The sequence below is a fragment of the Ceratotherium simum genome, chromosome 5 (assembly GCF_057802395.1).
Source record: "Ceratotherium simum simum isolate JZ-2026a chromosome 5, ASM5780239v1, whole genome shotgun sequence".
NCBI classification, from domain to species: domain Eukaryota; kingdom Metazoa; phylum Chordata; class Mammalia; order Perissodactyla; family Rhinocerotidae; genus Ceratotherium; species Ceratotherium simum.
In genome coordinates, this window is record NC_141904.1 from 86,433,758 (window position 1) to 86,459,644 (window position 25,887).

At 41.6% G+C, this 25,887-nt stretch overlaps 1 protein-coding gene across 1 annotated transcript in view; it reads left to right on the forward strand.

Annotated features, from left to right (window-relative positions):
- Positions 1 to 217: 217 nt before the first annotated feature.
- The window catches only part of LOC147917145 (uncharacterized protein C3orf20-like), a 38,265-nt gene continuing 12,595 nt past the window's right edge, over positions 218 to 25,887 (forward strand). The window contains exons 1-5 of the mRNA XM_087431692.1: positions 218 to 233; positions 1,020 to 1,051; positions 1,200 to 1,534; positions 22,460 to 22,612; positions 23,640 to 23,760. Of these exons, the coding sequence (XP_087287818.1) occupies positions 218 to 233; positions 1,020 to 1,051; positions 1,200 to 1,534; positions 22,460 to 22,612; positions 23,640 to 23,760 (657 nt within the window). The remainder of the gene's footprint in view (positions 234 to 1,019; positions 1,052 to 1,199; positions 1,535 to 22,459; positions 22,613 to 23,639; positions 23,761 to 25,887) is intronic.

The window sequence follows — 25,887 nt, forward strand, 5'->3', positions numbered from 1 at the left end:
CCACCCCCTCACCCCCAAGTAAACACGATGTCTGGAGATACCATTTTCTAAAACCCCTCCCTAACCTTTTCATCTCCAGTGACAGGGAAATCAAAAGCTTTATTAGCGGTACCCACACCACCCCGCCAACGAGGAGCTGGAACCTCCACCTCTGATAGCACCACTTTGAGCAACCCCTGCCCTGAGGCCTGGAGGAAGCTGCAGGAGTTGCGTCGCGATGTGTGAGCACCTCAGTGGGTGGGTGTGGATGGGAGACGAGGCATGGCCGCCAGTCACCTACGTGTGCATGAAGGGGAACTCACAGAAGTATCTGAGCAGAAAGTGTTGGCTATCCGGTGCCCCCAATGACAGTGACAGGTTGATCACCGTCTCTTACACGCACGCATGTCCCCAGTCCTTTCCCACTTACAGTCCTTTTCAGTTCTCAGTACAATCTTATGAGGAAGATGGGATTCATGCCCGTTTTGCTGATGAGGAGACTGAGGCAGCCCGAGCAGGAGGGTAAGGCATTGCCTGGGGTCCCACAGCTTGGTGGGCCTGACACCAGGTCCTCGATCTTTGCCTCCTCGCCAGTGATACCCTTTTGCGGGGCTTTTTACAGTCTACAGGCTTTGTGCCTTGAATGTTAATTTCTTAAGATAGTTTGTCAGATATTCTCCTACAAAAAGAGAAACGCCTCTTAAAACAAACAGAAAACATCGACGTGGGTGATAAATGATGTTGATGATTTTGTGGGTTCCAAAGTCCTGGCAAGTTAGTATACGTTTCTGTGAAGGCCCAGACCGTGGGCCATAAAGGATTGAAAACCTAGTCACATCTAAGCCATGTATGTCTTGGGCTCCCTGGGCAGTTGAGTATTTTTGCAGCCACAGAACATGGGTAGAGGGCAGCCACCCCATTTGCCCCTGACTGTGACATTCCAGAAGGAAGCTCTCTTTCCTTGTAACCTCAGGACTGGGGGCTGAGCAAAGCCTCCAGCCCCCCCAGGCCCTCTTTCTGCATACACTCCCACTCCATAGGTCCTCATCCCAGCACTAAAGGTGGAAATCAGGTGAGGACTGGTCTCAGAGGGGTCCCAGGACCTTCCCACTTCTTCCTAAAAATACTGCCTTTAAGGACGAAGGAGGATGGGCTGGGGACGGGTACTTTTGGGGCAGGGAAATGAGATGGGAGTCTTGGGAGCAGAGGAGGGGCTGTAGAGCGCCTCCCTGGTGAGTGGGAGCCAAGTGGCTAGAAGATATGTTGGTCTCCTTCCCTGCAGAGAAGCCGAAAGATTCTCGTGGAAAGAGGGGACTATCTCCTTGCACAACTACGAGGTAAAATTACCCTGTCACCTAATGATGGCCCTGAAAGCAGAGGTTCAAAGCCTGAGCTCCCATCACTCTCACCCTCTTGGAGCTCAGGCTTCTGCTTCCGCCCCTCACCAGCCTCCCTCCCACCAGCCGCACTTCGGCCAGCATTCACAGGAGTGGAAGTTACCCAAGAAGGCCAGGAAGTTGCATTACACCTTCTATGATGGGTCCTCCTTCGTTTAGTATCCTTTTCTTTGGTGCCACCCTTTCTCCCCAGCAACTCAGCCCTAGAGAACTCCCAGGCTTGAAAAAGCCTCAGTGTTTACTTTGGCTTTTGAATTGACCAGAAAAGTTTGGTGACAGGTCCTCCAGAGTATTAAGAGTTTGTCCAGGTCAGAGAAGGCTGCCTTTTGAGAATGTTGGGTGGGAAACAACCGATCAGGAAGTCACATTGGAACCCTGTGTTCCTTGCAGGGGTCCTTTTGCCCACTCCCCAGCATGCTCGAGAGCTGGACCAGACTCCAGATGTCCCAACCCGTTTGGCAGCAAGGCTGTGAGGCCAGAGAGAGTGAAGCACTTATTCTAGGTTCTGTAGTCTGAGTTGGACGAGATGTCCAAGAGGGAAGGACACTAAACCATTCATTCCTGTCGCTTTGTTGTAGGAATGGGTGGTGTGACTCATTCAATATCACAAAAGGAATTTGGTGGCAGAATTTGGGTTCAGGGCCACCTCACCTCCGTTTAGGGCCCCCTCTCTCTGGCGCCCTTTTACGCCTTTCAGGCTTGTTTCCTCCAGCAGAGAGCAGGATAGGGGGATGCAGGGGGCCTCATTTAATAATGAAACCACTGAGCACTGAGTGTTCCCTATCTTTGGGGGAGAGGGCAGTCTCTGAGCTGTCAAAGAGGCTGCCCAGCCAGGACTGCCCGGCAACAGCCCCTCTTACTTCATTTGGCTTCCTCGCCACTGAACTGGGAGTTCAGAACCGAAGCGCCTTGTCAAAGGAGTCCTCTTGTTTCTCTGACTGTAAATGAATCCACTCATCATACTCTGCTCAGCCCCGCTTCCACAGAGCCTGTGATGTTGAACACAGCAAGCTCCTTCCAGGGTGGCTGCTGCTCGCTATGGGTCATGGGGCTCCCCCTCCCCCTTTTCTGACTCTTCACTGCATTGAATAGGATCATCTCCCTGAGCTCCTTGTGAAGCTGTGTCTGAATTAGGTTGCTGTTGGCAGGACCAGAGAAATGGTGGGCTGGTGTGTGATCTTTGTTCTCTCACCTGTCGCAGAATTCCGAGGTCCGCCTGGATGGGACCACCCCAAATCTGCAGGCCGTGCTGCCAGCATGATTGCTTCATACCCCGACAATGGCATACCCCACACCCTGGCAATTAATGCATTTCCTCTTTGGGAGTCCCAAGAGGCCTGGGTTCTAGGCCCAGTTCTTCTTGGTGACCCTGCACAAGTCACTTCATCTCTCTGGGCCCCACTTAATCACCGTGTGCCAGCACTGTTCCTTTAGGGATTTCTTGAGCACTCAGAACCACTCTGTGAGGTAAGCATTTTTTTTAAATACAGTAAAATGCACTTAATGTAAAATTTACCATTTTAACGATTTCAAAGTGTACAATTCAATAGCATTATGTACATTTACAGTGTTGTACAACCATCACCACTATCTAGTTCCAGGACTTTTTCATCTCCCCAAAAAGAAACCCCATACCTATTAATCAGTCACTCCTCATTTCTGCTTCCCCTATAGTTCCTGGCAACAGCTAATCTGCTTTTTGCCTCTGTGTATTCCAGATATTTCATATAAATGGAATCATATATGTGGCCTTTTGTATCTGGCTTCTTTCACTTAGCATAATGTTTTTAAGGTTCATCCACATTGTAGTATGAATCAATATTTCATTCCTTTTTTGAAATTTGGGGTGAAATTCCTATGACATAAAATCAGTCCTTTTAATTTGTACAATTCAGTGACATTTAGTGCGTTTACAGTGTTTTGCAACCACCACCTGTATCAAGTTCTGAAACCTTTTCCTCACTCCAAAAGAAAACCCTATATTCATTATGCAGTCACTTCCCGTTTCCCTCTACCCTCAGCCCTGGCAACCATCAGTCTGCTTTCTGTCCCTATGGATTTGCCTATTTGGGACATCTCATGTAAGTGTTATCCCACAATATGTGGCCTTTGTGTCTGGCTTCTTTCACTTAGCATAATTAGTTTTCAGGCTTCATACATGTTGTAGCATGTGTCAGTACTTCATTCCTTTCTGTGGCTGAATAATATTCTATTGTATGGATACTTATGCCACTGTTTCGTTTTTTATCCATTCATTTGTTTATGGACATTAGGGTTTCCACCAGTTGGTTATTGTGAATAATGCTGCTATGAACATTCTTGTAGAAGTTTTTGTTTGCACACCTGCTTTCAGTTCTTTTGGGTCTATACCTAGGAGTAGAATTACTGGGTCATACGGTAATTCTATGTTTAAGTTATTGAGGAACCTGCAAAATGTTTTCCACAGTGGCTGCACCATTTTATATTCCCACCAGCAACGTGTGAAGGTTCCAATTTCTCCACATCCTTGACTACATTTGATATTTTCCAGTTTGTAATTCCAGCTATTTTAGTGGGTGTGAAGTGATATCTCATTGTGGTTTTGACTTGCATTTCCCTAATAACTAGTGATTTTGAGTGTCTTCACGTGTCTTCTTTGTATATTGTCTTTGTAGAAGTGTGTATTCAAGGTTGCTCATTTATGATTGCCCTCTTCTCATTGACTTGTAAAAGTTCTTTATATATTGTGGATATATCAGATACATGATTTGCAAATATTTTTTTCTATACTGTAGTGTGTCTTTTCACACTCTTGGTAGCATCCTTTGATGTGCAAAAGTTTTTAATTTTGATGAGGTCCAATTTTTCTATTTTTTCTTTTGTTCTTTGTGCTTTGAGTTTCATAGCTAAGAAACCATTGTTTACCCCTATGTTTCTTCTAAGAGTCTTTATAGTTATAGCTCTTACATTTAGGTCTTTGATCCATTTTAAGTTGATTTTTGTGTATAGTGTGAGATAAGGGTCCAACTTAATTCTTTTGTATGTGACACCCAGTTGTCCCAGCACCATTTGTTGAAGAGACTCTTCTTTCCCCCATTGAACAGTCTTGGTGCTGTTGTTGAAAATCAGTTGACGGTAGATGAGTAGGTTTAATTTTGGACTCTCAATTCCGTTCCATTGATCTACATGTCTGTTGTTATGCTAGCACCACACTGTTTCAATTATTGTAGCTTTGTAGTAAGTGTTGAAATCAGGAAGTGTGAGTCCTTCAGCTTTGTTCTTTTTTCAAGATTATTTTGGTTCTTTGGGCTCCCTTGGAATTCCATATGAATTTTAGGATCAGGTTTTCCATTTCTGCAAAAAAGATCAATGGGATTTTGATAGGGATTGCACTGAAGCTGTAGATCACTTTGGAGAGTATTACCATTAACAATATTAGGTCTTCAAATCCATGCATACCAACAACAAATTGAGATGCTGTATGAGCAACAACAATAAAAAAGCAATGAAAAAAGGGAAATGATGCCATGTACAATAGCATCAAAAAGGATAGAATACTTTGTAACCAAGGAGGTGCAAGATTTGTACACTGAAAGCTACAAAATGTTGTTGAAATAAATTTAAAAAGACTGAAATGAATGGAAACACATCCCATGTTTATGAGGGACAACTGATTTTTGTGTGTTGATCTTGTATCCTGCCGTTTTGCTTTATGTGTTTCTAGGTATTTGTCCTTTTCAACTAAGTTATCTAACTTGTAGATGTACAATTGTTCATATAGCTCTCTGATGATCTTTTTCCATTTCTGTAAGGTCAGTAGTAACGTCTCCGCTTTCATTTCTGAGTTTAGGAATTTGAATATTCCTTTTTTACTCGGTGGGTCTAGCTAAAAGGTTTGCCAATGTTGTTGATCATTTCAAAGAACCAACTTTCAGTTTTGTTGGGTATTTTGATTGTCTTTCTGTTCTCTATTTTGTTTTTTTCTGCTCTCATCTTTATTATTTCCTTCCTTCTGCTAGCTTGAGCTTTAATTTGCTCTTCTTTTTATAATTCACTGAGGTAGACGTTTGGGTTCTTGATTTGAGATCTTTCTTCTCTTTTAATATGGGTGTTTATAGCTATAAATTTCTCTCAGAGTACTGCTTTCACTTTATCCCATAGGTTTTGGTATGTTGGATTTTTGTTTTCATTTATCTCAAAGTATTTTCTAATTTCTTTTATGATCTCTTCTTTAGCAGTTGGTTGCTTGAGAGTGTGTTGTTTAATTTCCACCTATTTCTGAATTATCCAAATTTCGTTCTGCCAGTGATTTCTAGTTTCTTTTTGTTTTCAGAAAATATATTCTCTATGGTTCCAGTCTTTTAAAATTTATTAGACTTGTTTTGTGCCCTAAAATATTGTACATACCAGAGATTGATCTGTGCGAACTTGAAAAGAATGTGTATTCTGCTATTGTTGGGTGGAGTATTCTGTAGTTAGATCTAGTTGGTTTATAGGGTTGTTCAAGTCCTCTGTTTCTTTATTGATCTTCTGTCTAGTTGTTATGTCCTTGTTGAATGTGAGGTAGTGAAGTCTCTAACTCTTACTGTAGAACTATTTCTTTCTTTAATTATGTCAATTTTTGCTGTATACATTTTGGGGCTCTGTTCTTATGTGTGTATGTGTCTATAATTATTATATCTTCTTGAGGTATTGACTCTTTTCTCAATATCTAATGCTTTTGTCTCGTAAAAAAATTTTACTTAAAGTCTACTTTGTCTGATGTCAGTATATCCTCCTCTACTCTCTTTTGGTTACTATTTGCATGGAATATCTTTTTCCATCCTGTTACTTTCAACCTAGTTGTGTCTTTGGATCTAAAGTGAATCTCTTGTAGACAGCATATAGTCAGATCATGTTTCGTTTGTTTGTTCTATTTTGTTGTGGTTGTAATAGTTTATAACATTGTAAAATTTCAGTTGTACATTATTATTTGTCAGTCACCATATATATGAGCCCCTTTACCCCTTATGCCCACCCCTGAACCCCTTTCCCCTCTGGTAACCACTCCTCTGTTCTCTTTGTCCATGCATTTGTCTGTCTTCCACATATGTGTGAAATCATATGGTGTTTGTCTTTCTTTGTCTGGCTTATTTTACTTAACATCATACCCTCACGGTCAATCCATGTTGTTGCAAATGGGACGATTTTGTGGCTGAGTAGTATTCCATTGTATGTATATACACCACATCTTCTTTATATATTCATGAGTCTATTGGTGCTTGGGTTGCGTCCATGTCTTGGCTGTTGTAAATAATGCTGCAGTAAACATAGGGGTGCATAAATATCTTTGAATTGTTAATTTCATGTTCTTTGGATAAATACCCAGTAGTGGGATAAATGGGTGGTATGGTATTTCTATTTTTAAATTTTTGAGAGGAGAAAAGTCAAGATGGCGGCGTAGGCAGACTCTGAACTCACCTCCTCCCGCGGACACAGCCAATTTACAACTACTCATGGAAAAATTACCCGTGAGACAGAACTGAAAACTGGATAAGAGGAACTCCTGAAACAAAGGACAATCCTAATTGAGGTGGAAGAGGCAGAAAGTCCCTTCTGGAGAGGAAAAACACCGCCTTTGCAAGCCGCCAGCTTCACGGCCGCCCAGGAGCAGCCCACAGGTACGCAGCCCTCCCTGGAGGAGTGGGGCCCTGAGCTGTGGAGCATCCCCACTGGGGGCATTTTGTGGACCCAACACAATCGAGATGAGTGGCATAACATCTGACTTTGCCTGCTAAAACACTGGGGAGTACCCCCAGAAAAGCTGGTTCACAAAGAAATTAAAACCGGCTCTTAAAGGGCCCATGCGCAAACTCACCTGTTTCAGAAAGCAACCTAAAATAACCAGAAAGAAAGGTGCATGGTGCTTTGGTGAAAAGAGACTCGCCTGGTAGGCCCTGAGTGCATCTTGGTGAGAGGTGAGACTTCTCCAGAGACTGGGACATTGGCAGCAGCCATTGTTGTGGCCTGGTGTGGGCGTGCTGACACAGAGGCCATTGGAGTTCTCCGTGGGGCCTGCTAGCCCAGGGTCTGCCCCACCCAGTAGAGCACCGATTTAATCCAGCTCAGCCAGGGGAGGCAGCCCACCCTAGAGACTGGCCCCACCCAACAACAAGCCCTCAGGCAACTTGTGGGCCTGCATAGATTGGTGACTGGATTCTCTGCAGTCTGGCAACTGAGCCCACTTCAGTGGGGCAGGGCATGCACAAGGAGCGGGTGGAGACTGTGGGGTGGTCATGGAGTGTGTGGGGCTCCCGCCGTGGGGAGACTGGGTCCGCTTCAGGAGGTCGGGGCGTGCACATGGGGCAGGACTGTGTTGGCTGTATGTGTGGACCTGTGGGTGGCAGGGCTTGTCAGCTTCAGAAGACGTGCTTCTCAAAGACCCACATAGGGGGTTTGCCCCACCTTCCAAAGTCTGAAAAAATTGGGTGCTCCCGTGCCTGAGGCCAGCCCCACCCAGCTGCAATCCTCGGAGAGCTGAGAAGAGACCTAAACGCTGGAGGCTTATAGCAATTGTAAGGCCCTGAGCCTAACAGCCTGCCACGCTGGGGGCCTACTCACTGAAAAGAAAGACTGCAACACAAATGTGGTATTAGAACTTGCAGCCAACTGTGCTGGGGCTCCCCACAACTGATAAAGAGACTGAAGGGCTCACAACAACTACAAGCAGCTGAGCATTGCAACAGCTGGCCAGGAGCATAACTCGGCCTCCCTGGGCACCTACAGGGAGAGCAAATAGGCCACAACAGAGGGACACACGTAGCCCACATAGGGGTCACCCCTGGAACATTGAGAACTGAGGGAAGCACACTGCAGGCCTCCTAAGGCATCACTTATATAAGGTCACCTATCCAAGAGCAGGAGACGTAGCTGACCTACCTAATACGTAGACACAAGCACAGGGAAAGAGGAAAAATGAGGAGGCAAAGAATACCTTCCAAGTAAGGAAACAGGACAAAACCCCAGAAAAGGAACTAAGTGAAACAGAAATGAGCAACCTCCCTGAGAGAGAGTTCAAATAAAGAGTGTTAAGGATGCTCACTGATGTGGGGAGAAGAATAGATGAACTCAGTGAGAATGTCAACAAAGAAATGGAAAATATAAAAAAGAACCAATCAGGGCTGGCCTGGTGGCTTAGCGGTTAAGTGCGCACGCTCCGCTACTGGCAGCCCGGGTTCAGATCCCGGGCGCACACCGACGCACTGCTTCTCCGGCCAAGCTGAGGCCGCGTCCCACATACAGCAACTGGAAGGATGTGCAACTATGACATACAACTATCTACTGGGGCTTTGGCGGTGGCTTTGGTGAAGAAAAAAAAAAAAGGAGGAGGATTGGCAATAGATGTTAGCTCAGAGCCAGTCTTCCTCAGCAAAAAAAAAAGAAAAGAGGAGGAGTAGCACGGATGTTAGCTCAGGGCTGATCTCCCTCACACACACACACAAAAAGAACCAATCAGAAATGAAGAATACAATACTGGAAATGAAAAATTCACTAGAGGGACTCAAAAGCAGAGTAGAGGTTACAGAATAACGGATCTGTGAGCTGGACGAAAGACTAGAAGAAATTACCCAAGCTGAACAGGTAAAAGAGAAAAGAATTAAAAAGAGTGAGGACAGTCTAAGGGACCTCTGGGACAACATCAAGCACACTAACATCCGTGTTATAGATATCTCGGAAGGAGAAGAGCGAGACAAAGGGGCAGAGAATCTATTTCAAGAATTAATAGATGAAAACTTCCCTAACCTAAGGAAGGAAACAGACATCCAGGTACAGGAAGCACAGAGAGCCCCAAACAAGATAAACCCAAAGAGGCCAACACCAATACATATCATAATCAAAATGTCCAGAATTAAAGATAAAGAGAGAATCCTAAAAGCCGCAAGAGAAAGTCAAGTTACATACAAAGGAAACCCCATAAGGCTATCAGCTGACTTCTCAGCAGAAACCTTACAGGCTAGAAGAGAGTGGTTCAATATATTTAAAGTGCTAAAAGGAAAAAACTTACAGCCAAGAATACTCTACCCAGCAAGGTTATCATTCAAAATGGAAGGAGAGATCAAAAATTTCCCAGACAAGCAAAAATTAAAGGAGTTTGTCACCAAGAAACCAGTGTTACAAGAAATGTTAAAGGGACTGATTTAAGGGGAAATGAGAAGACCACAAAGAGGAAAAATTATCTATTTCCATGATAAGAGGGAAATGGATACAAATGCACAAAAAAGAGGTTAGATATGATATCAAAAACATAAAATGGCGGGGGGAGTTAAAGAGTAGAGTTTTGAGACAGAGGTCAAACTAAAGAGACCGTCAATTCTGTATAGAAGGAGAAAGGAACAGAGAAGGACTACTAAAACACTGAGAAAAACAAAAGTTAAAAAATGGCAGTAAGTACATACTTATCAATAGCTACTTTAAACGTCAATGGACTAAATGCTCCAATTAAAAGGCATAGGGTGGCTGATTGGATAAAAAAACAAGACCCATATATATGCTGCATACAAGAGACACATTTCAGACCTAAAGAAACTCACAAACTGAAAGTGAAGGGATGGAAAAAGATACTCCACACAAATGGCAATGAAAAGAAAGCTGGGGTAGCAGTACTCATATCAGACAAAATAGACTTTAAAACAAAAACTGTAAAAAGAGACAAAGAAGAGCATTACATAATGATCAAGGGAACAATCCAATAAGAGGATATAACACTGGTAAATATCTATCCACCCAATGTATATAAAGCAATTATTAACAGACATAAAAAGAAATAGTAACACAATAATAGTAGGGGACTTTAACACTCCACTTATAGCAACGGATAGATCATCCAAACAGAAGATCAATAAGGAAACTTTGGCCTTAAATGACACACTAGAACAGATGGACCTAGTAAATATATACAGAGCATTCCATCCAAAACCGAAGAATACACGTTCTTTTCAAATGCACATGGAACATTTTCCAGGATTGATCACATATTAGGCCACAAAACAAGTCTCCATAAATTTAAGAAGATTGAAATAATACCAAGCATCTTTTCTGACCACAACGGTATGAAACTAGAAATCAACTATAGGAAGAAAATAAGAAAAGCCACAAATACGTGGAGATTAAACAAAATGCTACTGAACAACGACTGGGTTAATGAAGAAATCAAAAAATATCTGGAGACAAATGAAAATGAAAATACGACATGCCAGAATTTATGGGATACAGCAAAAGCAGTTCTAAGAGGGAAGTTTATAGCGATACAGGCCTATCTCAACAAACAAGAAAAATCTCAAATAAACAATCTAACAATGCACCTAAAGGAACTGGAACAAGAAGAACAAACAAAGCCCCAAATCAGTAGAAGAAGGGAAATAATAAAAATCAGAGCAGAAATAAATTAAATAGAGACTAAAAAAACAATAGAAAAAATTAATAAAACCAAGAGCTGGTTCTTTGAGAAGATAAACGAAATTGACAAACCCTTAGCTAGACTCACCAAGAAAAAAAGAAAGAAGACTCAAATAAGTAAAATCAGAAATGAAAGAGGAGAAATTACAACAGACACCTCAGAAATACAAAGGATTATAAGAGAATACTATGAAAAGCTATATGCCAACCAATTCAACAATCTGGAAGACATGGATAAATTCTTAGAATCATACAACCTTCCAAAACTGAATCAAGCAGAAGTAGAGAATTTGAATATACCAATCACCAGTAACGAGATTGAAACAGTAATCAAAAACCTCCCCCAAAAAAGTCCAGGACCAGATGGCTTCCCTGGTGAGTTTTACCAAACATTCAAAGACGACTTAATACCTATCCTTCTCAAACTCTTCCAAAAAATTGAGGAGGGGGGGAAGCTCCCTAACTCATTCTATGAAGCCAACATTACCCTGATAGCAAAACCAGACAAGGATAACACAAAAAAAGAAAATTACAGGCCAATATCACTGATGAACATCAATGCAAAAATCCTCAGCAAAATACTAGCAAATCGCATACAACAATACGTTAAAAAGATTATACAGGGCCGGCCCCATGGCTTAACGTTTAACTGCACGCGCTCTGCTAATGGCGGCCTGGGTTCGGATCCCAGGCGCACACCGACGCACTGCTTCTCCGGCCATGCTGAGGCCGTGTCCCACATACAGCAACTAGAAGGATGTCCACCTATGACATACAGCTGTCTACTGGGCTTTGGGGGAAAAACAAATAAATAAAAAATAAAATTATGGGAGAATGATATTTATTAAAAAAAAATTATACACCATGATCAAGTGAGATTTATTCCAGGTATGCAGGGATAGTTCAACATTTGCAAATCAATTAACGTAATACACCACATTAATAAAATGAAGAATAAAAATCACATGATCATCTCAGTAGATGCAGAGAAAGCATTTGACAAGATACAGCGTTCATTTATAATAAAAACTCTGAATAAAATGTGTATAGAAGGAAAGCACCTCAACATAATAAAGGCCATATATGACAAACCCACAGCTAATATCATCCTCAATGGTGAAAAACTGAAAGCTATGCCTCTAAGAACAGGAACCAGACAAGGATGCCCACTCTCACCACTCCTATTTAACATAGTACTGGAAGTCCTAGCCAGAGCAGGGAGGCAAGAAAAAGAAATAAAAGGGATCCAAATTGGAAAGGAAGAAGCAAAACTGTCACTATTTGCAGATTACATGATTTTATGTATAGAAAACCCTAAGGAATCCACCAGAAAACTTTTAGAAGTAATAAGTGAATATGGTAAAGTTGCAGGATACAAAATCAACATACAGAAATCAGTTGCGTTTCTATACTCTAACAACGAAGTAGCAGAAAGAGAAATTAAGAATACCGTCCCATTTACAATTGCAACAGAAAGAATAAAATATCTAGGAATAAACTTAACCAAAGAGGTGAAAGATCTGTACACGGAAAACTATAAAACGTTGCTGAAAGAAATTGAAGAAGATACAAAGAAATGGAAAGATACTCTGTGCTCTTGGATTGGAAGAATTAACATAGTTAAGATGTCCATACTTCCTAAAGCAATCTACAGATTCAATGCAATTCCTATCAAAGTTCCAACAACATTTTTCACAGAAATAGAACAAAGAATCCTAAAATTTATATGGAACAACAAAAGACCCCGAATGGCTAAAGGAATCCTGAGAAAAAAGAACAAAGCTGGAGGTATCACACTCCCTGATTTCAAAATATACTACAAAGCTATAGTAACCAAAACAACATGGTACTGGCACAAAAACAGGCACACAGATCAATGGAATAGAATCGAAAGCCCAGAAATAAACCCACACATCTATGGACAGCTAATCTTTGACAAAGGAGCTAAGATCATACAATGGAGAAAAGAAAGTCTCTTCAACAAATGGTGTTGGGAAAACTGGATAGCCACATGCAAAAAAATGAAAGTAGATCCTTACCTTACACCATACACAAAACTTAACTCCAAATGGATTAAAGACTTGAATGTAAGACCTGAAACTATGAAACTTCTGGAAGAAAACATAGGCAGTACGCTCTTTGACATTGGTCTTAGCAACATATTTTCAAGCACCATGTCTGACTGGGCAAGAGAAACAATAGAAAAAATAAACAAATGGGACTACATCAAACTAAAAAGCTTCTGCACAGCAAAGGAAACCATCAACAAAACGAAAAGACAACCTAACAATTAGAACAAGATATTTGCAAACCATACATCTGATAAGGGCTTAATCTCCAAAATATATAAAGAACTGATGGCATCTCAACAACAAAAAAACTAACAACCCAATTAAAAAATGGGCAAAAGACCTGAACCGACATTTCTCCAAAGAAGATACACAGATGGCCAACAGACACATGAAAAGATGTTCAAAATCATTAACTATCAGGGAAATGCAAATCAAAACTACAATGAGATATCACCTCATGCCCATCAGAATGGCTATAATTAACAAGACAGGAAACAACATGTGTTGGAGAGGATGTGGAGAGAAGGGAACTCTCATACACTGCTGGTGGGAGTGCAAAGTGGTTGCAGCCACTATGGAAAACAGTATGGAGATTCCTCAAAAAATCAAGGATAGAACTACCATATGATGCAGCTATTCCACTGCTGGGTATTGATCCAAAGAACTTGAAAACACCAATGTGTCAAGATACATGCCACCCCTGTGTTCACTGCAGCGTTATTCACAATAGCCAAGACTTGGAAGCAACCTAAGTGCCCATCAAGGGACGAATGGATAAAGAAGATGTGGTATATATACATGATGGAATACTACTCAGCCATAAGAAACGATGAAATCCAGCCATTTGTGACAACATGGATGGACATTGAGGGTATAATGCAAAGTGAAATAAGTCAGAGGGAGAAGGTCAAATACCATATGATTTACTTCATTAAGTAGTAGATAATAACAACAATAAACAAACACATAGAGACAGAGATTGGATTGGTGGTTACCAGAGGGGAAGGGGGGAGGGAGGAGGGCGAAAGGCATAATTCAGCACATGTGTGTGTAGATGGGTTGTAATTAGTATTTGGGTGGTGAACATGATGTAATCTATGCAGAAATAGAAGTATAATGATGTACACCTGAAATCTATACAATGTTATAAACCAAAGTTACTGCAATAAACATAAAATTTAAAAAAAAATAAATTTTTGAGGACTCTCCATACTGTTTTCCATAGTGGCTGCACCAGTTTGCATTCCCACCAGCAGTGTATGAGGGTTACCTTTTCTCCACATCCTCCCCAACATTTGTTGATTTCTGTGTTGGTAATTATAGACCGTCTGACCGGTGTAAGGTGATATCTCATTGTAGTTTTGATTTGCATTTCCCTGATGATTAGTGATGTTGAACATCTTTCCATGTGCCTGTTGGCCGTCTATATATCTTCTTTGGAAAAATGTCTGTTCATATTCTCTGACCATTTTTTGATCATGTTGTATGTTGTTTTGTTGTTGTGTTGTATGAGTTCTTTATATATTTTTGAGATTAATCCCTTGTCAGATATATGATTTGCGAATATTTTCTCCCAGTTGGTGTATTGTCTTTTCATTTTGTCTGGTTTCCTTTGCCTTGCAGAAGCTCTTTAGTCTGATGAAATCCCATTTGTTTATCGTTTCTTTTTTTTTCCTTTCCCGAGTAGATATGGTGTTCGAAAAGATCCTTCTAAGACTGATGTCAAAGAGTGTACTGCCTATATTTTCTTCTAGGAGTTTTATGGTTTCACATCTTACCTTCAGGTCTTTCATCCATTTTGAGTTAATTTTTGTGTATGCCGAAATATCTTGGTCTACTTTCATTCTTTTGCATGTGGCTGTCCAGTTTTCCCAACACCATTTGTTGAAGAGACTTTCCTTTCTCCATTATGTTCTCCGCTCCTTTGTTGAAGATTAACTGTCCATAGATATGTGGTTTTATTTCTGGGCTCTCAATTCTGTTCCATTGATCTCTGTGTATGTTTTTGTGTCAGTACCATGTTCTTTTGATTACTGCAGCTTTGTAGTATGTTTTGAATTCAAGGAGTGTGACACCTCCAGTGTTGTTCTTTTTTCTCAGAGTTGCCTTGGCTATACGGGGTCTTTTGTTGTTCCATATAAATTTTAGGATTCTTTGTTCTGTTTCCGTGAAGAATGTCATTGGGATTCTGATTGGGATTGCATTGAATTTGTAGATTGATTTAGGCAGTATGGACATTTAATTATGTTTATCCTTTCAATCCGTGTGCATGGAATATCTTTCCGTTTTTTTGTGTCATCATCTATTTCTTTGAATAATGTCTTATAGTTTTCATTGTATAGGTTTTTCACCTCCTTGGTTAAATTTACTCTGAGATAGTTTATTCTTTTTGTTGCTGTTGTAAATGGGATTGTATTCTTGAGTTCTCTTTCTACTAGTTCGTTATTAGAGTATAGAAATTCAACTGATTTTTGTGAGTTGATTTTGTACCCTGCAACTTTGGTGTAGTTGTTGATTGTTTCTAATCATTTTCTGATGCATTCTTTGGGGTTTTCTATATATAAAATATATATAAAAATCATGTCGTCTGCAAAGAGTGAGAGTTTCACTCCCTTCTTGCCCATTTGGATACCTTTTATTTCTTTTCTCTTGTAATTGCTCTGGCCAAAACCTCCAGTACTATGTTGAATAAGAGTGGGGAGATTGCACACCCTTGTCTTGTTCCTGTTCTCAGAGGGATGGCTTTCCTCATTCCAACGTTTTTCCCCGTTAGGTATGACATTGGCCGTGGGTTTGTCATATATGGCCTTTATTATGTTGAGCTACTTTCCTTCTACACCCTTTTTATTGAGAGGTTTTTTTTTTTTATCATAAATGGATGTTGGACCTCGTCAGATGCTTTCTGTGCATCTACTGAGGTGATTGTGTGATTTTTATTCCTCATTTTGTTAATGTGGTATATCACATTGATTGATTTTTGGAGTTGAACCATCCCTGCATCCATGCTATAAATCCCACTTGATCATGGTGTATGATCCTTTTGATGTATTGCCGTGTTTGGTTTGCCAATATTTTGTTGAGGGTTTTTGCATCTATGTTGATCAGCGATGTTGGCCTGTAATTTTCATTGTTTGTGTTGTCCTTGTATGGCTTTGGGATCAGGGTGATGTTGGAAAATCATAAAATCTGTTAGGAAGTGTTCCATCTTCTTCAGTTTTTTGGAATAGTTTGAGAAGAAATAGGTACTAAATCTTCTTTGAATGTTTGGTAGAATTCTCCGGAGAAGCCATCTGGTCCTGGACTTGTATTTTTTTGGAGATTTTTTATTACTATTTCAGCCCCCTTACCTGTGCTTGGTCTATTCAGATTCTTTATTTCTTCTTGAGTCAGTTTGGGAGGTTGTATGAGTCTAAGAATTTATCCATGTTCTAGGTTATCCAATTTGTTGGCATATAGTTTTTCATAGCGTTGTCTTATAATCCTTGGTATTTCTATGGTGTCCCATGTAATTTCTCCTCTTTCATTTCTAATTTTATTTGAGCCTTCTCTCTTTTTGTCTTAGTGAGTCTCGCTAAGGGTGTATCAATTTTGTTTATCTTCTCAAAGAACCAGCTCTTAATTTCATTGATCCTTCTTACTTGTTTTTTTTTTGTTTGTATTTTATTTTTTTCTGCTCTAATTTTTATTATTTCCTTCTTTCTGCTGACTTTGGACTTTGTTTGTTCTTCTTTTTCTAGTTCTGTTAGGTATAGTTTAAGATTGCTTATTTGAGATTTTTCTTGTTTGTTAAGGTGGGCCTGTATTGCTATGAATTTCCCTCTTAGGACCTCTTTTGGTACATCCCATTTGAATTGGTATGGTGTATTTTCATTTTTGTTTGTCTCCAGATTTTTTTTTTATTTCTCTTTTAATTTCGTCAATGAAACATTGGTTGTTCAATGGCATGTTATTTAGTCTCCACATGTTTGTCAGTTTCCCAGCTTTTTTCTTGTAGTTGACTTCTTGTTTCATAGCATTGTGGTCAGAAAAGATGCTTGATATGATTTCAATCTTCTTAAATTTGTTGAGGCTTGCCCCGTTTCCCAACATATGGTCTATCTTTGAGAATGTTGCCTGTGCACTTGAGAAGAATGTGTATTCTGCTGATTTTGGATGGAGGGTTCTATATATATCTATTAAATCCATCTGGTCTATTTTTTCATTTAGTTCCATTATTTCCTTGTTCACTTTCTGTCTGGTTGATCTATCCATTGATGAAAGGGGGCTGTTAAGGTCCCTTACTATTATTGTGTTGCTGTTAATCGACCTAAAAGGAAACATTAATAGTTGCCTTATGAACTTTGGTACTCCTGTGTTAGGTGCATGTGTATTTACAAGTGTTATGTCCTCGTGGAGGAGTGTCCCTTTTATCTTTATATACTGCTCCTCTTTCTCTCTCATTGTCTTTCTTATCTTCAGGTCCACTTTGTGTGATGTAAGTATGGCAGCACCTGCTTTCTTTTGTTTGCCATTAGCTTGTAGTATCATTTTCCATCCCTTCACTCTAAGCATGTGTTTGTCTTTAGAGCTGAGATATGTTTCATGGAGGCAGCATATTGTTGGGTCTTGTTTTGTAATCCTTCCAGCCACTCTGTGTCTTTTGATTGGAGAATTCAATCTATTTACATTTAGAATGATTATTGATAAATGAGGGCTTAATGCTGCTGTTTTATCATTCATTTTACTGTTGTTCTGTGTTTCCCTTGTTTCTCGTCTTGTGTATTTCAGACTACCAATTCAGTTTGGTGGCTCTCTATGATGGTTTTCTCAGTATTTATAATTTTTGTCTCTGTTCTGATTTTTTTGTTTAGTGGTTACTGTGAGGTTTGTATAAAAGATGTCGTAGATGAGATAGTGCATTTTCTAATAGTTTCTTACTCCCTTTGTCTAAGCAGTTCCCTCCCTTCCGTCTTCCACATCTAAGTTGTTGTTGTCACAACTTATTCCATTTTGTGTTGTGAGTTTGTGGTTAAAATAAAGTGATTATATTTCTTTTTGGTGTTTTCCTTCTTTTTATGTGTCAAGTTATAATTAAGTGTTTGCTAATCTGTTCCGATAGAGAGTTGGAATTTTCTGATTTTGTCTGCCTATTTATCTCCTTGCTCAAGGCTTCATAAACCCTTGCCTGTTTTGTTTTGTTTTGTTTTTTCAGATATCAGGGCCTTCTTGATCATTTTTTGTAGGGGGGTCTTGTGGCAATGAACTCCCTCAACTTTTGTTTATCTGGGAAAGTGTTTATTTCTCCATCATATCTGCAGGATATTTTTGCTAGATAGAGTATTCTTGGCTGAAGGTTTTTGTCTTTGAGAATTTCGAATATGTCATTCCGCTGTTTCCTATCCTGTAAGCTTTCTGCTGAGAAATCTGCTGAAAACTGGATGGCGGTTCCTTTGTAGGTTATTTTCTTCTTCCTTGCTGCCCTTAATATTTTTTCTTTGTCATTGATTTTTGAGAGTTTTCCTAGTATATGCCTTGGAGAAGGTCTTTTTACATCTGTTAGCTTCTTTTACTTATAGTTCCACCTCCTTCCCCAGGTTTAGTAAGTTCTCAGCTATTATTTCTTTGAACAAGCTCTCTGCTCCTTTCTCTTTCTCGTCTCCCTCTGCAATACGTATAATCCTTATGTTGTATTTCCTAATTGAGTCCCATATTTGTTGGAGAATTTCGTCATTTCTTTTTAATCTTAGCTGTCTCTCCTCCTCTATCTGAAGTATTTCTATATTTCTATCTTCTAAATTGCTAATTCTGTTCTCCGTAGCGTCAGCTCTGTTATTTAAGAACTCTAGATTTTTCTTCATCTTGCTTATTATGTTTTTTGTCTCCAACATTTCTGATTGGTTTTTCTTTATAGTTTCAATCTCTTTTGTGAAGAATTTCTTCTGTTCGTTAATTTTATTTCTCATTTCATTGAACTGTCTTTCTGAGTTGTCTTGTTACTTGTTGAGTTTTTTTATGATAGCGATTTTGAATTCTCTGTCATTTAGTTTGTAAATTTCTGTGCCTTCAGGATTGATTTCTGGGTTTGTCTTTTCCCTTCTGGTCTGGAATATTAATATACCTTTTCATGCTATTTGATAGGGTGGATTTGTGCCTTCGCCTAGTGATAGTATCTGGTCCCAGATTCCACCTGCCACCACTGGGGGAGGACAGGCACTGTGTATTCTGAGCCTGCCGCATTCTGTCAGCTGTGCCTGTCTGAGCCTGGGTCACTCCTTTTGACTGCAGCGGCCTTGTGGGCTATCCCACTGAATGGGAAAGCAATCACGCAGGGGCTCAGGGCTGCGGCTGCCTTCTCCTACAGTCCCACTGAGATGTGTTCCCCCCTTCAGAGTTGTAGCGGTACTGTGGGTGTTCGCACCAGGGAACTTGTTTGCTCGGGCACACAGATCCACTGCTGTCTTGTCCTAGGTTACAGCAGCCATTTTGCTTGGTGGGTGGGGCCTTCCCACTGGGTCCAAGCCTGGGCCACTCCCCGGGGACTGTGGTGGCACTGTGAGTTCTCTGGCCAGACAGGAAAGTGATCATACAGGGGCTCAGGGCTGCCATCACCTGTTCCCACAGTGGTGCCGAGGCACACTCCTGCCCTAGAGGGTGCAGCGGTGCTATGGGTGTGCCAGCCAGGAGAGCAGTCACATGCCTGCACAGGGCTGCCCAGGGGGCAGAGAGTGCTCACCTATCTCCACCATCTCCCCGGGGGTTGTCCATCCACCATCAGATGTATAGCTGCGTGGGTCTCTCAGGCATCCTGTTGTGGTGTGTGGGTATTCTCCATCGATCAATGAATGTCCATTTATTTGTAGTTTGAAGGGGGAACTCTGCCCTGAGTTCCAGCTCACTCTGCCATCTTGCTGACGTCACTCTGTTGTTTTATTTATTTTTCTTTTTTGTGAGGAAGATCAGCCCTGAGCTGACATCTGCCAATCTTCCTCTTTTTGCTGAGAAAGACTGGCCCTGGGCTAACATCCGTGCACATCTTCCTCTACTTTATGTGGGACACCGCCACAGCATGGCTTGACAAGCGGTGCGTTGGGTGCACGCCCAGGATCTGAACCAGTGAACCCCGGGCCGCCGCAGTGGAGTGCGCACACTTAACCGCTTGCGCCACTGGGCCGGCCCTCACTCTCTTGTTTTTCAAATCCATTCTGTCTATCTCTGCCCTTTGATTGGAGAATTTAATCCATTTATATTTAAAGTGATTGCTGATATGGAAGGACTTAATTCTGCCATTTTGCTATTTCTATTCTGTATATCTTATATCTTTGTTGTTCCTCAGTTTGTCCATTACTGCCTTCTTTTGTGTTTGATGTTTTTGTAGCATGCCATTTTGATTTCCTCATTCCCCTTTTTCTATATTTTTTAGTTTTTTTCTTAGTGATTACCCTGTATAATGGGTTGAATAGTGTCTCCCAAACATGTATGTTCACCTGGAACCTCAGAATGTGACCATATTTGGAAGTAGTGTCTTTGCAGATATAATTATTAAGTTAACATGTGGTCAAATTGCATTAGGGTGGGCCCTAATCCAATGACTAATGTTCTTATAAGAAAAGAAAACTGATACACACGTAGAGGGAAGAAGGCTATGTGATGACAGAGGCGGAGGTTATAATGATGCATCTGTAAACCAAGGCATGCCAAAGCAAATGTTTTTGGCAACCACCAGAAACTAGGAAGAGGGAAGGAAGGATTCTTCCCTAGAGCCTCCAAGAGCATGGCCCTGTCGACACCTTGATTTCAGACTTGTTGCCTCCAGAACCATGAAAGAATAAATTTTTGTTGCTCAAGTCACCCAGTTTGTGGTGCTTAGTTATGGCAGCCCCAAGGAACTAATACACTAGATTATTACAATTGACAACAAACTAGTTTGAATTAATACCAATTTAGCCTCAATAGTATACAAAACTCTGCTCCTATATGGCTGTATTCCTCCTCCTTTGTGCTATTATCAGCAATTACATTTTTATATATACATCGTGTGCCATTAATGTAGATTTACAATTATCATTTCATGCATTTGTTCTTTCAAATCATATAGGAAGAAAAGAGGAATTATAAACCAAGAATGCAATAATAGTGGCTTTTATACTTATTTATATATTTACCTTTACTGGTGTTCTTTTTTTCTTTGTATGGTTTTGAATTGCTGTCTAGTGTCCTTTCAGTGTGTAGGACTTCCTTTACCATTTCTTGTAGGGCAGGTCTACTAGTGGTGAACTTCCTCATCTGTTGTTTATGTGGAAAGTCTTAATTTCTCCATTTTTGAAGGATGGTTTGGCTCAATATAGAATTCTTGGTTAACAGCTTTTTTCTTTCAGCTCCCTCTGGTCTTCATAGTTTCTGAGGAGAAATTGGCCATTAATCTTATTAAGGATCCTTTGTACATGATGAATCTCTTTTCTCTTCCTGCTTTCAAGATTCTCCCTTTGTCTTTGTCTTTTGACAATTTGATAGTAATGTGTTTCAGTGTGGCTCTCTTTGAATTTATCCTACTTGGAGTTTGTTGAGCTTCTTGTATGTGTAGATTTATGTCTTTCCTAAAATTTGGGGAGTTCTCAGCCATTATTTCTTCAAATATTGTTTCTGCTCCCTTCTCTCTGTTCTCTCCTTCTGAGACTCTTGTTATACATATGTTGGTTTGCTTGATGGTCTCCTACAGGTCTCTTAGGCTCTGTTCATTTCTCTTCATTCTTTTTTCTTTCTGTTCCTCAGACTGAATAATTTCAATTGATCTATCTTCAAGCTCACTGATTCTTTCTTCTATTGCTCTAATCTGCTAAACCCATCTAGTGAATTTTTCATTTCATTTATTGTACTCTTCAGTTCCAGAATTTCTGTCTAGTTACCTTTTATAAATTCTATCTGTTAATTTCTTTTTAATCAGTTGGTGGGAAACGATTAAGAGTGTGTGCCCCAGTGCCACCACTGAAATTCTTCTGTCTGGGGTACTTCTGAAACTTCTGCACACAGGATGGTAGCTGCCCATACCCTGTTCCTCTTAGTCAAGAGCAAGGCTTTTTGGGGCCTCCTTAGGAGGAAATGAGCAGGGATACATTGCCTGCTTTCCTAGATTAGTCAAAAGGGGAGGCAGCCTGACAGAATTAGAAATATCACTGCCCTCAGAGTTCAGATCCTGGATCTGCCACTTCCCTGTGGTGTAACGTGAGGAAGATCATTTCTCTGCACCTTGGATTTCTCATCTGTAGGGTCACCAGCTCATCCTGGTTTGCCTGAGACTTGCCTGTGTTTTGGCATTGAAAGTCCCACATCCCAGGAAACCTCAGATGCAGGGAAACCCTACTCATCTGTGAGATGGAGGTAATACTAATACTACAGGATTGTTGTGAGGAACAGAAAGAAGATACAGGAAAGCACCCAGGGCATGGTCGAGTTCCATAGTCATTTGATTGTTACTTACACACAGTGCAGGGAGGGTCTTTGAAGACCATGAATGATGCACCAAATAACTAACGCTTGGACACATAGACTTGCTTTCCATGGGGCACCAGAGAGCAGAACCTGGAGAATTTTCTGTTAGTTCTCCCTGACCATTTCTGCCAGCTATCCCTCCGGAAAGATGGCCATGTGTCAGATCCCCACATGTTGCAAAGGGAGAACCATCACCTACCTGCTTGATGACACACCCAACTTCTCCGTCCTGGCTCTGTTTGACGATGAAGGCCAGGGCTGGGTTAACTACAACTTGAAGGACTGGTGAGGGCCGGCCCTGTGGCTTGGTGGTTAAGTGCGTGCGCTGCGATGCTGGTGGCCCGGGTTCGGATCCCGGGTGCGCATCGAGGCACCACTTCTCCGTTCATCCTGAGGCCGAGTCCCGCATACAGCAACTAGAAGGATGTGCAGCTACGACACGCAACTATCCACTGGGGCTTTGGGGGGAAAAATAAAATAAATAAAATCTTTAAAAAAAAAAAAAAAAGAAGGACTGGTGAGTGAGTTGGGGGGCATCTTAGCCCTGTGGAAGTATCTCTGAGGGTGACAAAGGGGGCCACTGAGGTGACAGTCCCTGGGAAAAGGAGAGGCCAGCAGGATCCCGAGGTCTAGGAAGGCAGTGAGGCAGGGCTGAGGCCAGGCCTGCAAGGATGTAGGTATTTTGAGGCCTGGCCCTCACTTCCTGGATCCGTGTCATAGCCAATGGGAGGGGCAATAAGAGGGGCAACTCCCCAAGTTCTGCTCCCAGAGCACTAAGATCTTGATTGTTGGCTGGACTCGTGGAAGAATTCTTTGGTGGAGAAAAGTGTTTTATACCAGGAGAGAGTGAAGGAGAGACCATGGGCACCACTTCTGTGAGGTCTTTTAAGAGAAGCACATGTTGTTGTCAACAAAAAGTTGATTTTGTCTGGGCTTTCAAAAGGAACTGTTCTCAGAAGGAATGACTTACTCGCATGCTACAGATGTTCTAGTTTCCATTTTTTGTGCCTGATATCTCATATGCTCAGGCTGCTGGACACCAGGGGACACGATCCATTTCTTCCCCTGTTGGGTTTGGCCTGAGCCTCTGTCATCTCCCTCAGACCTGCACTTCCTGACAGACTCCCCAGTAGTGTCACCAGGTGAAGGGGCCTCAGACTAGATTAGATGGGGGCAATGAGGCTGCCTGCAGGACTTAATGATTCCTCCAGCCTGGGACTGAGTCTCAGGGCCCTGCCTGCCTGTGGCCTGAGGTGAGGCAGGCTGCCTTCAGGGGCCTGGTGGCAGCTCCTCACCTCTGTCTCTCTCCTAGCTGCCCATTTGTCTTGGTCTTGGATGCGGAAGGTGGGACCACCTACGACTACAAGGGCTGTGTAGTCCACAAGTGGAGCTGGGCCTCCAAGATGGAGACTTTGCTCTCCCTGGAATATAAGGTATGGGTGGGCAGCACAGGTGGGGTGGTCTCAGCAGCCTTTCCCAGGCTTCCCAGCATTAAGAGCCAGAGAGCTACCTGTGAGACAGGAGCCCTGCCCTCCAGGAGCTTGTGTTCTCACTTGGATGTTCTCAAATTGGTGGGTGGTGGTGGTCCAGGCTTCACAGTGAACTGTTCACCAGCCTACAGCAACTGTTGGCTGCTGTACTGACCTTTCTTGGTAATATCCTTCCTATTTTATTATTATTAATATGATTACATTTTGGTAGTTAAAATGTCTTTTATTTTAGAAAGTAACTGTTATAGTAGTTGACAGTTTTATTTTTAACATCTGTATGTGGCAATAAGAACATTCTATGTTGGTCTGCCCAGTTTTTGTTTTTATAACTTTATTATCTATGAAATAAAAAAATCTGGGAGTCAAATATGACTGAAAAACACAAACCCTTTTTTCATTCATTTGGTTTTTCAGACAGCCATTCATCAAAGATTTATTAAATATTAAATCACTATTGAATTACTAGTGTTAAATAGTAACTTCATACATTTAGTTTACTAATAAAGCAATTAGGTATGCTTATCAGTTTGTCTAAGGCAGAGTTCCTCGTCCTTAGCAATACTGACATTTGAAGATGGGTAGTTCTTTGTTATAACTTCGCATGTAGGATATTTAGCAGCATCCTACTAGATGCCGGTAGTACCCCGGCAGTGATAACAAAAATACCTCCAGACATTGCCAAATGTTCCCTGGGGGCAAAATTGCCCCTGATTGAGAATCACCAATCTAGGGGATAGAGAAATAAGAAAGGCCCCTCAAGGGACTCAGAAGTCCCAGAGAGTGATAGGAAGGTAGAGTAGAGAAAGATAAGGCCATGAAAGAGGGACAAGCTCATAGGGTTGGGATTCAGAGAAAGATCACAGAACATAGAGTCCACTTAAGGTGGCCTGAGATTAAGAGCCCCAAGGTAAGGTCATGGACAGAAGCACTCTTGGAGTGCATGGCGGGGCTCAGGCACCCTACCCCTAGCCTCCTGTCTCCTGCCCTTCTTGTTCATCCTCTACGTTGGCCACTGGATTCTCATTCTTATATCCCAGTTCCTATAGATCACACTTCCGCTCAGAACGATTCAATCCCTTGAACATGTCTTACCTTTCCTATCTCCTTGGCCTGAAATGCATACCTTCCTCTTGCTGCCGATGCACATTTTCTCTCCTTCATAGCCCTGCTTAGATTTCCCCTCCTTCACGGCACCCCAGCCCACATCCATTTCTCTCTTCTTACAGTGCCCATGGTCTGGGTTAGTCATTTGACAATTAGTCATGCAGTGCAGAGGTTCTCAGCTCTGGTCACATATCAGAATCACCTATGGGACTTTAAAAAAATGCAGATCCTCAGGCTCAGCCCCAGAGAGATTCTGATGCAGTTGATCTGTTATGAGTTTGAGATTTCTGTAGTTTTCACAAGAGTTTCTGATGCTTGGCTAGGTCCAAGATCCCCAATCTAAGGGTGTGTTGCGTGGTTTTAATATATAATTTTTTGTAGCTGTATGAAAAGTTTACCATCCAAGAAGATTATGAATCAGTTGGAGACAGGCATCATATGTGATGTGTCAGTGTGGCAAAGTGGACAAAGAACTGGGATGAGAGTCTGAGAAACCAAGTACTAGTGCAAGCTTTGCTAGACTCTGGCGGTGCAGCTTTGTGAAAATGACTCAGCTTCTCTGAGTCTCGGTTGTCTCATCAATGCAAGGTGGGTCACCAGACCTGCCCTCCTGCCTCCTGCTGCTTTGTGAAAACTAAATGAAATAATGGTGGGGAAGGTGCCTTGACATCACTCAAGTGTTTTAGTTCCTTGTTCTGTTCCCTGGAGCTGCATACGTAAAAGCACAGCAGGGGCTGGTGCAGCCAGGAGTGGGCTGGAAGACAAGTTGGCCCTGGAGTTGGAACATGAGTGTGTGTGCATGTGATTCAGAAGGAGAGGGAGTAGCATCTCTAAAGGATTGGAGTTGGGACTCAGTGTGGCTTCTTTACAAGTTCACAAGTGCTTCTTGTGAAGGAAGGGGAGCAGGAGGTGTACGTGTTCTCGGGAGGGGGTGAGAGGTGTTGGGTGTCAGGCTGAGGCGTTTGC